Here is a 16264-nt window from a genome sequence, read left to right as displayed (position 1 = left end):
GAAAATGTGGGAAAATATTTTTTATTAGTGGTCTCATTCCATATTTAATAACGTGTCAAGTATTGTGGGACGGACGAAAATGAAAACTGTGTCAAGTATTATGAGACGAAAGGAGTATATTATAGGGGTTACTTGATCAATGTTATAAGGGTTACTTTGCAATGATACGTGGGATACCCGGTCAGTGTAACGGGGTTACTTGGTTAATATTATTGAGATTACTCGAATAGTATTATAGGGATTACTCGATCAGTGTTATATGGATTACTTTGTTCTTTTATAAGCGGCTACACAGTGTAGTCAGCCGCACACAAGACGTGTTGACAATGCGTTTTATGTGTGGCTAGCCGCACCATGTGACTACTTGTAAAAGAACAAGATAACTTTTATAATATTTTAACGATCCTTGGTGGAGTGAGGATGAAGCCATTTCAAATTTGGAAATGGCAGAGAAAAGCTGATTGAAAACGATAACAAAAGGAAGAGGTCGCAAATTAGTCAATTGATGGAAGAGTGAGAGAGGAAGTTTAAGATCGGAAAACCCTAATTTGCATTGTTCTTTAATAGAATTGAGAAATAGAAGGTGATCATGAATAATAGAAATGGAAGAGAAATGTAGGGAATAAAAACTAAAATAAGAAAGGAAGAAAGAATTATCATGAACGCCATGAAATAAGGAAGAATTACCATGAACGCCATGAAATAAGGAAGAATTAACATGAATGCCATGAAATAAGGAAGAAGAAGCTAAATGTGTAATCTTCTTCATGTCAACTGCTTCGAGCTCTCACTTGTTTGTTGACAGATAATTACGGTTTTCTGAACAAATTTATTGGTACAATGCCTTCTTTATTGCAATCTATCTAATCCAATACCGTAAACTTGCTAATCTTCATGATAAATTTAGTGATTGAAATTAGGCTGGTCATAATGTACAAAAGCTGAGTGCTCTAAAAAAAATTTGATCACAACATGTACTAAACTACTAATTTCGTCTAAGCTAACACTAATATGTGTTCAGGATTTAATTTTTCGTAGCTTATAGTTTAATAGAGATCATAATATGATATTTATCGAGGGTAGAAGTGTCTATTGGGTTTAGCTTTGATTTCAAATCAATTTCGATTTACTTCGAATCATTAGTACAGGAGTGATCAATCGATCATTAGTCATAGGCTCACAAATACTAGTAGTATAATACAAATCAGATATACACATAGTAACAGAACTAATCAATTCTTAACCCAAAATCAGAAAAGGCAAAAAAAAAAAAAAAAAAAAAAAAAAAAAAGAAGAACTAGATCCATGTATAACAAATCAAATTGCTAGCTACGTCGTTAACTCAGCAGCGTTTACAACAAACTGTGATGATATTATTAATCATATTTTGATCTAGTGGTGTTTGTGGAAAGGGTGAGGAAGCAGACCTAATCAATTCTTTTGTAACGTTGAAGCTCATTGATCTCTGGTGGATTTGTTTTGATTTGAAACATGCACGTTTTCTGACCTGATAAATATAGCAGCAGATAGATCATAGAAAATTCTGGTTGCCAATACCAGAGTTCAAAAAAATCATGCCCCGTCATAAGTTTCAAGTTGAATTCTTGAGCCCATGGACCAAATTGAAGAAAAAAGACTGATTTTCTTCCAGATAAGATGTGTCTGGAGGCAAAAGACTACCACTTAGACAGTTAGACTATGAATAATCTCTATTAATGTCTCTGCAGTGACCTCTAGCAGATTCTTCTGAGCCGAAACAAGCACATGGCGAAGTTAACTGATCACTTCCAACTCTAAAGCTCTCATTATTGTTGGCCTTTGCTTTTCATCAATGTTCAGATACCCTTTAGCAATGAATTCATAAACTAGCAGTGGGACTTCTAATTCCTAACAAGTTGATATTTCTGTGATTGATTTGTGATAACATCCCCATTTCATTAATAAATTGACTCAAGCTATTGTAGTTTCCTAAGAAGGAATTCTTTATGGTAACAATATTTCCATCACCCAACATACCTTGATAAACTTTACCTTGACCTCCCTGACCCAGCACTCTGTTTCCACTGCAGCCATCAGTAGCTTTCTCTAGTTCATCAGCAGTGCATCAATCATACCATCCTTAGACCACATTTGCTGCAGCAATACCTAACCACCATTTTGCTTAAAGTATTGGCTCTTTGATTTCTCTTTCTTCTTCTTCTAGCTACTATGAATAGCCAAAACCAACTGAGCAAGAGAAGTATATATCCCAAATCCAAGCCAAGTCCTGCAAAGTGCAAATCACAGATATATTATGCTCAGGGCGAGGACATCAGCAGATAGAAAATAGTTATTCACCAATGCAACTGCCAGCACAAGGATTATTTCAAATTAAGCCAAATGTGTGTTCACGGAAATAGATTACATCAACAGGAAAATTGGGATAATTGTCTAAGAGCCAGAGCCATCAATGTACAATTATGTACAGTTAAAAGTGAGAGAATACCTGTATATCACTATAGCTTTTTCCTATTAAATTTATTATCACTAAATAAAACAATAAGCCTCTGATAATGATGCTAAATCTACATTGTCAGCGATCTAATTATCAATTATGTACGGATGATTCACCTTTGGTAGCGGCACTTAGAACTTAAGAGGAACACCCCCATATTGCACAAGAATGTCAAAAGAATTCAGAAATCATAAAATGTACCTATCAGATGGATAACATCCACATACAAAATAACAAAGTACTCCAAATAGAATGTAATGTACTAGTTATCTGGGGCCTGGGGGAGGGGGAGGGCAAAGCTAAGTTCCAATAGACTATGCTATTTACGCACTAGAGTATTACTTATATCCTACTCTGTATTAATAATGTCAATTACTGAAAAACAAAACATGAGGTATATGACAGTCATCAAGAAGTCCTGACTCAACTCAAAACTTTGCCAATGAAGAAGTTTACTAGCCTAGTGGCCCCAGTTTCGAAAAATAAATACACACTTTGACAATAGTTTGGGGCACTTTGAAAAAGGGATCTGTCAAATTCTATGGAGAAGAGGCACATGGATATATTAAATTGACATCCATAAATAAAATATTTCACAAGGTCATTTATTTGAAACACTCATCAAGGAAAGAACTACAAAACAGCTAAGACAAGGATGGTTTACCCATACTCTTCTTCAAAAAGCTCTGGTGCCATGAACCAGGGGTACCACCAGCAACAAAAGCTGCTTTTGCATGTTGAAGCATTCTCGGATCTCCCAAGTTCAAGATCTCAGATTTAACCTTCCCAGGGTTTTCATTCACAAAGATATCATCACACTTGAAATCTCAATAATGATTGAAGGATTATGACAGTGAAGACAATCTAACCCTTTCCAAATCTGTCTCGACCAATTCTTGATAGCCCTTATTTTAACAAGATTATGCTTCTTGCAATACACGAAGGTCATAAAATAGACTAGGGGAACTAGAGAATAGAAAAAACCATACAGGTAGTTATCTCTAATACACCTTACTCATATAGAATCTTCACTAAGAGCACAAAGTGGAATTCTTGATTATTCAACATCCAAAGTCTACTATCTTTGCCACTTACAGTCAGCTCAACTTCAATTCAATTGATAAATTTCTTAAGCAAGTCCTTTGATGAGTTACTTAAGTTGCCAGAAGACAAAAGGCTAACAAACAATGAGAAAGTGTCAGCATCAGCTTCAAATCCTTTCCTAACCATAATGTCGCAGTAGTATAGTGCATTTGACAAGTCATTATTGAAAATGTATCCCCGGATGATTATATTATAAGTACAATCATCAGGGGGGCAACCATCTTCGTCCATTTTTCTTAATAATTGAGCAGCTTCACTCATGAGCCCTTTCTTGCAGAAGCCTTTCATCATTATTGTGTATGTTTTACAGTCCGGTTGCAGACCCCTTAACACAAGATTAGAGAAGAATTTTGCTGCATCTTCAAGTTGCCCAGCCTCACACAAGCTGTCCAATAGGATATTGTAAGTGACAGTAGTAGGCTTGATACCTTTATCCTCCATATCTTCAAGTAATGCTACTGCCTCATCAAACCGTTTACTTTTACACAGGCCATCAAGCAATGAACTATACGAGACAACATCAGGAGTAACTCCATGAGCTTGCATATCTGTGAACAACTGTCGTGCAAGTGTAAGTCTATTGGCTTTGCACAATCCATCAATAAGAGTGTTATAGATTACAACATCCGGTGCTATTCCTTTCTGAAACATATTTTGTAATACAGTAAAAGCCTTGTCAATGTTTTTGAGTTTGACATATCCATTAATCATAGTACTGAAACTTATACGATTAGGCTCACAATCGTTTTGTTTCATGAGGTCAAGTAGCTTTTTTGCATCTTCCATCTGACCACGCAAACAATAACCATCAAGTAAAGCATTATAAGTGATGATGTTTGGAGCCACACCTTCGTGAGTCATGCGCTGCAATGTGGCTTGTGCTTCCTCAACATTACCATCTTTACAAAACATGTCAACCAGCGTGTTGTAGGTCTCAACAGTAGCCGCTATGTTGCTCTCTAACATCTCAGTCAACACACCTTTAGCCTCTTCCCTGCATCCAGAATTGTAGAGGCCTCGAAACAACGAAGTATAGGTGACAACATCAGGTTGAATGCCATCGGTTTTCATAGCGGAGAACAGGTCCATAGCTTGTTGTAATAACCTGTCCTTACAAAGACTATCAATAATAGTGCTATATATGACAAGACCAGGTTTACAATGAGCAGCAGAACGCATTTTCATAAGCAAAGTGAGAGCACTGGCATTGTCGCCGATTCTACAAAGGCCTTTGAAAATAGCACCATAGGTAACAACATTGGGTTGAAACCCAAGCTTAACAATCTTATTCAACAATTGAGCAGCTTGAGGGAGGTTATCATTAATAATATAACCATTGATTAAGGTGTTAAAGGTATAATAATTTGGGGGATAACCAAGTTTAAGGGATTTCGCCATTAGAGAAAAACCGAAATCAACGCGGCCTAAATGACAATAACAATTGGCGAGAATACCCAATGAATGCCTATCGTATGGAATACCAAGTAATTCAAGCTGCCTAAAGAGAGAAATAATGGTGGAATGAGGATGAAGGTGTTTGAATTTGGAAATGGCAGTGAATAGCTGATTGAAGACGATGACAGAAGGAAGAGGACGCAAAGAAGTCAATTGATTGAAGAGGGAAAGGGGTAATTTAAGATCGGAAAACCCTAATTTGCATTGTTCTTTAACAGAATAGAGAAATTGAAAACGGTCGTGAATGATAGGAATGGAGGAGAAATAATGTCTGGGATAAAAATGGAGGAAAGAAAGGAAGGGAAAATTACCTTGAACGCCATGAAAGAAGGAAGAAGAAGCTAGATGTGTTATCTTCTTCATGTCAACTGCTTCGAGCTCTCACTAGTTAATTGACAGTTTGACAATAGTAACTGGGATTCTTTTCTAAATAATACAGTACTTCGTAGTAATAGACTAATAGTGGCAGCTTCCAACCTCCCCTGGGCTTTTTTTTTTTTTTTTTTTTTTAATTTATTTTATGGTTTGAGCAAAATTACAAGTTTACAACCTTCCCTTTAATCTCAATTTACATAATCTTTGAACCATAAAGCTGTCAATCTTCATGAAGTTTTTAAAATTAGGCTAATAATTATGTAAAAAAACTTTTATGGAATATTGTACTACCTCTGTTTCATGTTTTTTGCAACTTTTGGTATTATTTGTGAGACATAAAATATTCTAAAGTTGTAAAAAATATGAATCGGAGGTATTAGAAAAGTTGTACACTGATTAATACTCCGAACTTAACTTTTAGCTTTTTGATGGGTCTTAAAGCCGTTTTATGGAAGGAGTCTAATTATGGTGCTAATTTGCTGTTGCCAGAAAGGTCCCAGGCTCCCAGCTCTTGCGGCTTACATCTAATACGTACAGTATTAGTTTTCTTTGTTTTGCTTTTGTTTATTTTCTTGCTTTTATTTCATTAAGTTTTGTGTGCTGTTTTGCTTTGGGGGTTAAAAGTTTGGTACAAAAGTTTAAGGCGAGAGAAGCAAAAGACAAGTTAATGCAAGTTTACCCTTTCATCAAGAAAAACATACAGCCCAAAATATGAATCACTTTCAACACACAGCCATTAACTTTACTAGAGCAATCACACAACTGTTAGAAGATGTCAACGTGAGCAAAGAACAAACAGAAGGCACTACGACGTCAATTAGATTAGATAACAAGGCAGGGAACCTGCATCCTCATATTCTTAAGCTACATAGCTGTGCAAATAGTTATCTCCTACACCTACTTAGTTAACAGAGATCAGCCATAAAACTACTCGGTACACACTAACACCTAGCTCACTACACTTCAGTGACTACAATTTTAGTTTCCAACTCCTTCAGGGTGATAGTCCAGCTAACATCGGTCTTGGACCCGAAACTGCGTGGAGGAAGTTGTCGAAAGGGCTAGCAGGAGGCAATCTCAAAGAACTTAACTGCTCATGAGATTCCATTTCTCCATGCGCACCATTTGTACGAGGCAAAACCTATGGCAACAAAAACAGCAACTGGGATTAAAATTGATAAACTTCTTGTTCCAACCTAATAATCCTTTATGCTAGTCTACATAAAGCACCTTTTGTTATAATTTTCTTTAAATGATTTTTGTAACTCAGATTAGCCCTTCACAATCTAACCCTCACCCAAAACATCAAAAAGTGGACAAATTATGAGATGCCTATTAAAGACAGTAGCACCTTTTATCTCCATCAACTAAATTATTGCAGGTTCAGGGTTTATATTTATTAAAATAAATGATATTATTACTCTTGAGAAGAATTCGATAAATGTGGTGAATATCATAAACAATACAGAGGAGATCTTTGGGCAAGTAGGCAAGCTTCTAAAAGTTCCACATGAAACAAAACTTACTATAAAGCACTATAACACTAGAATCTTAACAAAGCTCACCGGGTTAACTACTGTTGGTCCGTCAGACGGAAGAGAAAAAACATCGCCAGAAGAGGAATTATCATGGGCCAACCAATTGGAGAGCTTCTTCCTAGTGCCCGCCTCAAGAGCTTCACATTGACCAGCCATGGTACTGTATGATAGAGGAGAGGCCGATACAGATGTCCCAACAACTTGTCCAGCCACTTCAAGTGCCTGAAGATGTGCACAGAAATCACAGTAAAATGGCAATACAAGTAATTTAGGAGATTATGAGGACGTCATTTCACAGGCTATCCAGGTTGCCAATGCAGAGATATAATGGATTCTTTGCCATTCAAAGAGGAGAAATTGAAGGAGGGAGAGACTCACCGATTCTAATAGTTGTCCAATGCTCATTATATGAGAATCTGAACGGGAATGTGGCCCTCTTTGACCAGAAATATTAAAAACAGACATTGAACTTGTCACATCATCTTCAACAACTGAACTTATAGATAATTCCTGCAACATGATACCTTTTTGTTACTTGAAATTGTGACAACTAGTCAAGATGCAAAAGCAATTAAGCTGACAGTACACAATGCAACGTACACCATCCAGAGAAGGGGAATCATTCAAGTGACGAATGATCTGAGTGTGATCCAATTCTCTTAGTTCTTTTGGGGCGAAGATGAAAGCCTCATCAGGTGTGAACATGGTAGATAGTTGATTAAGTAGCGCTTCTTCTTCTATCTAAAAGAAAATAAACAGAAATTTCTTGCTCAAATCTGTTAATAATAAGTTTATAACATGATGACCTAACATTCACAATATCAGCAACCAAACATACCTTTATTATACAGCAAAGATATCGCACTATGATGTCCAGCGTAATCTTCTCATGATCAAGATTCTTTTCTCGTAATTCAGAGAGGAATGAAATGGCTGCTTGGTTATCAATCGCTGAACCATATTGTCCAATGTCGACTTGAGGTTTGACATACACCAGAAGGTCCTCATTGATGCCCAAAAAGGGATCAACCTGTATGATAGCCAATAGATTAGAGTAGTAGCGCAAGAATGATCCCTTCCCCAAAAATCATAATAAAGTAGTCATTTTCCAACAAACATGCTCACCAAACATTATGAACAGAAATATTGCTATGATTAGCAGCCATTACAACCCCCTTACTCTCCCCCCCCCCCCCCCCCCCCACCCCCCAAAAACAAGAAAAGAAAGACTGGCATTTCACTTTCCCACCCCCCAACCCCCCAAAAACAAGAAAAGAAAGACTGGCATTTCACTTTGAAAAGGAGAACAGCAAGCTGAAGTGGAAGTAACTAGACTGGTCTGTTGACTGAAACAACAGACCGAGTCATAACTTATAAATAACACACAAAGAATAAACAAGGATAACTTCCCCAGATCAGCCATCTCCAATCAGGACATGGGACTTATCTAAAAGAACACAAAAAGAATAAACAAGGATAATAATATATAGTGCTCATATCTAACACTCACATCAGATAGAACTTGGGACTTAAGCAGATCGTTCAACTCAAGCATCTGATACATTCTGGCAACAAACATTAGCATAGCAGTTGATGTTATAAACATTGATCTCCGGCAAGCAAACGGTAACATCCCTACAACTCCAAAAGAGTTTTTTTAACCATACTGACTTTGAAAGATTTAAATATATAATATACTGTGAAGTATATCCATACCGCTGTCACTACGCAATGACACATTTCTTAGGGACAAGGGCAGCTGGAAAAAGCGCACAACAACGCTGTGATTTGTGTTCTGCATACAAGAATTTGGTTAGTTTTGAGTGAGTCAAAAGAAAAAAAAAAAAAAAAAAAAACTTTTCTAGACTTCTGAAATAATCCATGCAAAAATAAATGGTCACTAAGCTTTCATGAACCATGGGACATTTTGTGGCAAATTTACTCATCAATCAACTGTAATATGGATCCACTTCATGCAAAGGAACATGATATAATAGTCTCTGACAGCAGCAGTACAGGGAAAGTGAAACAAAAAATTAGGAACCAAAGTTGAGCTAACAAGAAGGGTTCTTGGTTTAGTTTCACCTTAATGTGTGAGGATATCAGCATCAAGCAATAAGAATGAGCTATTGCTTCAAAGTTTGATGGTAAATTATCTGAAAGATTGGCCTGTATCCAAAAGCCAGAAAGCAGTTGCAAAATCTGATCTTCACTCAGCTTCATTGTACAAGTTTCCTGCGATAATTCAGAGTTAATAGAAAAAACCTCAATAAAGATTTTTGCAGTAGTTGAAATATTACTTCAAAAATGCAAGATTAAACTCTCACACAAGCACAGTGAACGTCTTTAATAATTACACCACACTAATACCTCAGGGATGCTGTTTGTTCCGGCTGTCCGGTCAATAATAGAGCTTAATTTATAGAAGTTAGGGGAGCTCCGTCTCCATCCCTGTTTAAACTCATCCTCCGGGACTTCTCTACCCTTACCCTCATCTAAGCCACCATCTACAGTCTTTTCTCCGGTAAAATCCTTTTCTTTCCGAAGCTTATCAAGTAAATCTGTGACTGATGCTAATGCGGATCTCCTGTTGGACTGCCATCTCCTTGTTTCATAAGATCTCCAAGAGCTTGGAAATAAGAGAACAGAAAAGATCTGATGAGCAACAACACGTGCTTCTGTATCCGTGTGCAGCATAGCTTTCAAAATTTGAATCAGAAGTGCTTCTGGGAAGGCCTGCAAATATTATTCAGGATCACAACTGGATAAGTGCCATATAGCATAAAATGTTACTTCATTGTGCAAAAAGAGAGACAAATAATGAAGGGATTCAGCATGAAAACAATATATTTCTTTATTATTTTATTTCAACAATAAGTTTTACCAGCTGCAAATGGGAATGGACTGCCACTGACACATGAGCAAGAATTAAAACTGAGCCCATGGTTGCCCGGGCAACAACTCCAACAGGAGGCAACTTCTCCAATGCTATCACCATAAGATAAAATAATGAATCTGCATCTTTAATCTGCAGGGGCGGATATGTCCAATGGGGAAGTTAGTTGGTAAAAGTTGATGAAAAGTCTGAATGAAAGAGGGCAAGAACTATATGCCTATAATATTAAACTTACCCCCTTTGCAATTTCAAGAAGGCAAGATTCAATTGAATTTTGTAGATGGATATTCAAGTTGATCTCTTCCTCTCGAACAGGACCAGCAATTGATTGCAGACTCTTCCTCAAGTGTCTCAACAAGTCACCAACAAATCCAATATCAGAAAGTGTTGCAACAGACCTAATCTGCCGTGCCACATTCGCAGCAGCTTGGACCACGCAAGACTTGACTAGTGGATCATGTGCAACATTTTTGTGGTCCATATGACGTATTATGCCATTTAAAATTACTTGCTGATTTTCTGATAGACCAAAAAAAAACAGAACAGAGGTACAAAGAAATTTTAGCAGTGCAGAACAAACGCACATAACAAGTAGCAAGTGTGCCTGCTCAATTTGAGATGGACTGAAATTGCAGAACAAGAACCAATAATTTTATCATACTAGCAAATAACAATAGAAACACGTAAACTTGAACATGCCATTAAGAACAAGCATAATTTTTACAACAATCAACAAAAAATCCACAGCCTTCATCAAAAAGGATGGGGTCGGCTGCATAAACGAAGACTATCTCCTACATCTACCAAGATCCTCTTTAACTGTTCACTTCTTTATAGTGCTATATTCTTCATATCAATCTTAAATCCCAAAATCTAAGTCATCTTTGGCCATTGTTGGCTTCTTTCTAAATCCCCATATTACAGCAATCCATAATTATTCATATATCTCACTAGCATTGAATCAAAGAAAATGAACTAAACCTATGTTACATGAACTTGGATACTACTATACTAGTGTCAGGCAAGGGTATGTGTCCAAGTGTCTTAGGCTAAATTGTGAGAATTTTCTATAATTTTAGCCCAAAATTAAGTGTCGGAGTGTCCACACCCATGTTAGAGTCACAAGGATCTGAGGTACTTGAGGTAAATGAAGAGTTACCAAACCATAACTAAGATGTAAAATTTTGTAACTTTATTTTTATATATTTTTTATCTTTTGAAAGGATAGGTGAAAGAATGTTACTAGAACATCTTGACTGAAAAAACACCAAACATCAGCTAAGTGATTTGTGAAGCAAGTGTACCTGTAACTTCCATGAAATAGCACATATCACAAAGAATTGTGACAGCTAAACCCTGCTGAGTAGACCAATGACGCCCCACATCAAAATATATAAACATTGGCTCTAGAACCTGACGCATCGTGGAGCTCTCTCTTGCAAGATCAGCCAATCGTTGGAGACCAATTTGAGCCCACACTCTTGGATTCTCTATCTCCTCTCTGGTAAAAAAATACTTGGGGGATAAACAAAAAATGGAACAAGATATCTAATTCAAGTCCAGGAGGTAATATGTTCAAAATGTTTGATTACATAAAAATATATTCACATTCACAAAAAGTATGCTGTATTACTTTGTCAAAGAGGCAATGTTTTTCCTGTCTGGAGGAGTCCTAACAGCAGTGCAGCAAGGACTCGCAACTCCAGCAACAGCACAACCTCCTCCGGCACATCTAACAACCTCATCCACCCACTGATGACGTGGTTCTTCCCTTTCCTCATTGTGTACATTTCCCTCATAGTTGTCCAATATGACTTGCACAATCTGTGGTTGGAAACAATACTAAACTGTATAAATAACCTTTTCTTTACATGAACAGTAGAAAAACAAGACGTGACACATGTGAGCTAGAATAGTCAATAAAATAGTCAATTAACTATTACAATAGCAAAATCAACACCTAGCTCAAGTTTTTAGAAAAATAACCATAAGTTATTTGGAAACATAAACCGTAATTACAACTAGATTTGGGAATGAGGAGGACCATATTATTCTAATTAAACAGCATACGGTGTATTACTCGAACAAGACAAAGCTCAAGCAAAGGCTACTCACAAATTCTATATAGCCATTACCCATCATGCTGCTGTCACTTTCCAAGAATAATTAGGTTTAACTCCATTCATCAATTAATAACAATATATATACTTTACACATTATATATCCATTCTACACATGATACATATACTTTACATTACAAAGAAAAAGGAGTAGACACAAAAATATATCCCTTAAGGGCTCAAGTTAAACATTGATTCATTATCTATAACAGCCTAGTTGAAACAATAAAGATAGTTATAGGTCAAAGCAAACAAATTACAACTAAAGACTAGGTAACATAGCAAGGCTATGTATGCATATGATGTAATTACCAACAGTTATAACCAAACCCAACAAGTAGGGGTGTAAAGACTTCTCAAGTTCTAAGTAAACACACCCAAGCCAACATTAAAAATTTACACGTCCAAAATCTTCCAGCAAACTGACTATTGGTTGAAAAACTTGAATCCCCTCCCAAGCCATACACCAACCAAATATGTCCTCACACAGATATTAAAACACTATGGAATTTGAGATAGTTAGAGAGTTTACTCACCTCATCTATATTGTGAAAAATGTTGGAAAACTCAGCAAGACAATGATGAGAAATAACAAAAAAAATCAGAAGTAATGCTGAATTATTCAAAATTTAATATGGTGATGATCAAAGTTGAGAAGTTACCATAGCTGAAAGGCACTGTAGGCACGAGGCTCTCAAAGAATGTTTTTGATGCTCAACCCCAGACTTCCGAGCTAAAATGCACACTTTGCTAACAAAAGTTGCGATGTTGCGGGCATAAGTTCCATCAGTCTGGGCATGTATCAAATTCTAGTAAGAAACCACATAACAAGAAAAAATAATTGCAGTAATAGTTCAAATACTGGAAACCAACTACAGATAATAACTAGAAGTATAATTTACAAAGAAAAAATCAAAATGATTCATTGATTCCTATCTTACAAGGTCAGTTCCATAAGCCATCTTTAAGTTTATTACATACCAAGGCTTAAAAACCTCGAAGATCCATCCTGAAGTAAAACTAACAAAATACTAAAATTTAGATATTCCTTTCAGCTTCAGAAACAGTGTGAACAAAATGAACTTGGCCTTCAAGTGAATATTTGATGGGTTTCATCTGTGAATTATAGGATATTCTGTGAATCATCGCATTTACATCCACAAAAAAACAAGTGGAAGGTTTTAAAAATAAAACAAGGTGGGAAATAAATAAATTGTGAAGTCAGCTATTAAAAAAAAAAGAAAAGAAAAAAAAAGAAAAAAGTGGAGATAAGCTGAAGCCCAAAAGCATGCTCTTCACTACTTAAAACAACTCTCCACAAAAAAACAGTGAACAAAGCTCCTCTAGAATATAGATTTTACTCTACTAATATGCAATATGAAATCCCGTGAAGCAATGAGAAACAGGTCTTGTACTTTACCTGACTATAGATAAATCGAGTTAAAGTTTGGCATCCAGCTACCTGTACATCAACTTCCTTAGAGCGATCCAAAACCTCATCACTAAGAAGCAACAGACTTGCTGCAAAGTATGCCCTAAAGAGAAAACAATTGCAGTTACACCTAGTACTCATTAAACCATTGTCAGCTTTACTAACACCCAAGGATATTCTGAGCAAAACATCAAAGGCACATCACATTGCTGACAAGTGACAAAAAACAAATTCGTTCTGATTCAACAACATATCTATTATTCAGACAATGAATACCAAAGTAAACAATTTAAAGCAGAAGTATATGATAAGAGATAAGACTATCAGAATAACAAGGAACAAAAGAAGGAAAGTCTTACAAAGAAAGTCGCTAAACAATGGACAATGACACAGGAGGATCATTAAATCATAAAATCAGGGGAATAGAAGAGGATTTCGGTCAGTTAACAATTCAACATATCTGGTAATTTGTGTCAGTATCTCAACAATGATAATACAGTCATATAGAGGACAAAATTCTTAAAAATATTAGCTCAGTTCTCATCTAGACAATGCTATGACAAATAGTTTAGGTGACACTTTCATAAAGGACTAAGGAGAAAATTTTAAGAAAGAAAGTACTGATTTCACACCCTTTTACCCGATTCAGTTCCAAGTAAAATTAACGAATGGATGGTCCTATCTTCGGACCTAAAACCAGCATTAAGCAAATGATCCCGCCAATACCAGCAATAATAAAATTGATATACATGTTGATTGGCAAGCAAACTTACATTTGTTTCCCACACATGCAGAGCAACTTGTTATAAGCTTCCATAACAATGCCAACAGTCTTCAGGTGTCCATATCGCAATTCTCTGAAGAATTTCTCTTCAAGTTGTTTTGTAATCTACAGTGATTTTGCAGGCCCAAACACAAAATCTATCAAGCAATGAAAAGGTAGATTAAAGTGTCAAAGTCAAATAACTAAACAACTCATACTCTAAGACCATTACCTTAGGGATACGAATAGGATTCTTAGCAGCATACTCACACAACTTTACAAGCTTCCGTTCATTTGGCTGGCCATCCTGCACATGGAGAAAGAACTGAAATATTACACTTTCTGCTGATGAAGAAACAAGGAAAGAGGATAGCTACTAGAGTTCTCCAAAGATGATACAAATGAATTAACACCATCACTTAAGTATCAGTGAAGCATTGCTGTTCCAGAAGAAGGTATAGTGAAGTACACCATTCTTACTGAAACAAGCACAAATATAGAATCTCAATAGTGCAAGCTTTTGTAATTTCCAGTTCCATACAGATCCTATAAACATTATCTCAAAAAATCATCAAACCTTTCGTTCTCCACTGGCAATCATCTATACTTGGCAGCTGCAATGTATTCTCAATATCACAAATTCAGGTGATATAAACAACATTCTAAGAAAATCAATGAGCAAACAGTTGACACTTGACAAGCAAAAGACCTTGTTCTCTCATAGTATAGAATTATCAGAAACTCTTTACATTCAAAATATATCGTCTCAAACAGTTATAGTAGTCATAAATCAAAGCTTCTAAGTACAACACCAACAATAAAAACAATTATTCATATCATATTTTTATATTAACATAAACCAACATAATCAGTCACTTTTTTATGATTATAATTCAAACCCCAAACAACAACATACCATCTCCAAAAACAGTTGCTACTACACAATTACATTGCACCCGAAAATTATTATAAGGTGGGACCGTGGGAATTTTCTAAAATGTAATGTAAATTTGCAAACTCACAGGAGACTTGGGGAAAATATCAGCAATGAGCTTTTTGTAGCGCTTAACAGGTTGCCTGGACCTGGACCTTAGAGCAGGACAACATACACACATGCTTCCACATGCTGGAAATAATTTCCGGGATATAAACCCCATTTCCTGCATTTTTCAAAATTCAATCACATTATCAAAAACTTACTCATTAATTACTGAAAATAAATCTAAAATTAGTATAACAATATACAACAACAACAACAACAAAAAAAAAAAAAAAAAAAAAAAAAAAAAAAAAAAGAGCAGGAAAAAAAAAAATTAGAGTAACAAATTGTTTAAGTACTGTTTTCCTGTAACTGTTGCGCTCAAAATCCACCAACATTATTCTAATTAAAAAGAAAAAAGAGCAAAAACCCAGGAAAAAATACCCAGAAAATTGCCATAATGTCTGTTAAAGAACACCGAGAACAGAGAAAAAACTTACACACCCAGAAATTGTTTCGTTGTTATTTTTCTACAATAAATCAAACCCTTTTTTTGTATGCTATATAATCAAACACAAAATGCAATTTAGAAGAAGAATTTTTTACAGGCAAAAACAATGAAATTAAAAATAAAATAAAAAGAGAGGGAGAAGAAAGTTACCCAGCAACAGATCTGAGGGAGTGAAAGGAGATGAAGACCCCTGCAAAAGGGGTATTTTCTCCTATAAAAAATAATCTTTTAGGGAGAAATTTCAATTGAAAAATTTGAAAATAAAGCAAGAGCTAAATGTAGAATGAAGAATCAAAAGGCTGACACACAGGAGAAGAGAGATGAAGAAATGAGCGCGTGGTTCGAGGCAAAAAATTAAAAGGAGAAATGTCACGTGATTGTCATCACTTTGTTTGCATTTCAGTAATTCACTCTTTTTCAGCATTTTGGGAAAGGGTAAAATTATTTTGGTCTAATCTTTTTACATCAAGTTAATAATGGCTAAAGTCCCTCTTCTTTTTACTCCGTAATATTTTGCTCTAATTTTTTGGTCCCGACTTTTTTTTAATAGTATTTATTTCATGATGGATAGGCAAAAAGAAAAAAAAAAAAAATTGT

At 35.8% G+C, this 16264-nt stretch overlaps 2 protein-coding genes across 2 annotated transcripts; both read right to left on the bottom strand.

Moving 5' to 3' along the window:
• Positions 1-1114: 1114 nt before the first annotated feature.
• Positions 1115-5121, bottom strand: LOC145576023 (uncharacterized). Its single transcript, XM_081633813.1, has 2 exons — positions 3159-5121; positions 1115-2266 (listed from the first exon to the last, which is right to left on the bottom strand). Exon 1 carries the CDS (start codon positions 4994-4996, stop codon positions 3608-3610), a length of 1389 nt encoding a protein of 462 aa, XP_081489939.1. The 5' UTR covers positions 4997-5121; the 3' UTR covers positions 1115-2266; positions 3159-3607.
• A 1019-nt stretch (positions 5122-6140) lies between these two features.
• Positions 6141-15965, bottom strand: LOC145576022 (protein SEMI-ROLLED LEAF 2-like). The gene is made up of 19 exons (XM_081633812.1): positions 15818-15965; positions 15200-15337; positions 14410-14484; positions 14188-14303; positions 13403-13517; positions 12645-12773; positions 11496-11686; positions 11167-11363; positions 10098-10381; positions 9851-9994; positions 9337-9702; positions 9052-9201; positions 8683-8761; positions 8477-8601; positions 7805-7996; positions 7567-7707; positions 7345-7476; positions 6994-7188; positions 6141-6569 (listed from the first exon to the last, which is right to left on the bottom strand). The coding sequence occupies exons 2-19, from the start codon at positions 15332-15334 to the stop codon at positions 6423-6425; spliced, it is 2913 nt and encodes a 970-aa protein (XP_081489938.1). The 5' UTR covers positions 15335-15337; positions 15818-15965; the 3' UTR covers positions 6141-6422.
• Between the last annotated feature and the right edge of the window lie 299 nt (positions 15966-16264).

The sequence above is a fragment of the Chenopodium album genome, chromosome 13 (genome assembly GCF_948465745.1).
Source record: "Chenopodium album chromosome 13, dcCheAlbu1.1, whole genome shotgun sequence".
Lineage (NCBI taxonomy): Eukaryota > Viridiplantae > Streptophyta > Magnoliopsida > Caryophyllales > Amaranthaceae > Chenopodium > Chenopodium album.
Note: the sequence above shows the minus strand (reverse complement) of the source record. Positions and strands in the feature narration are given on the sequence as shown.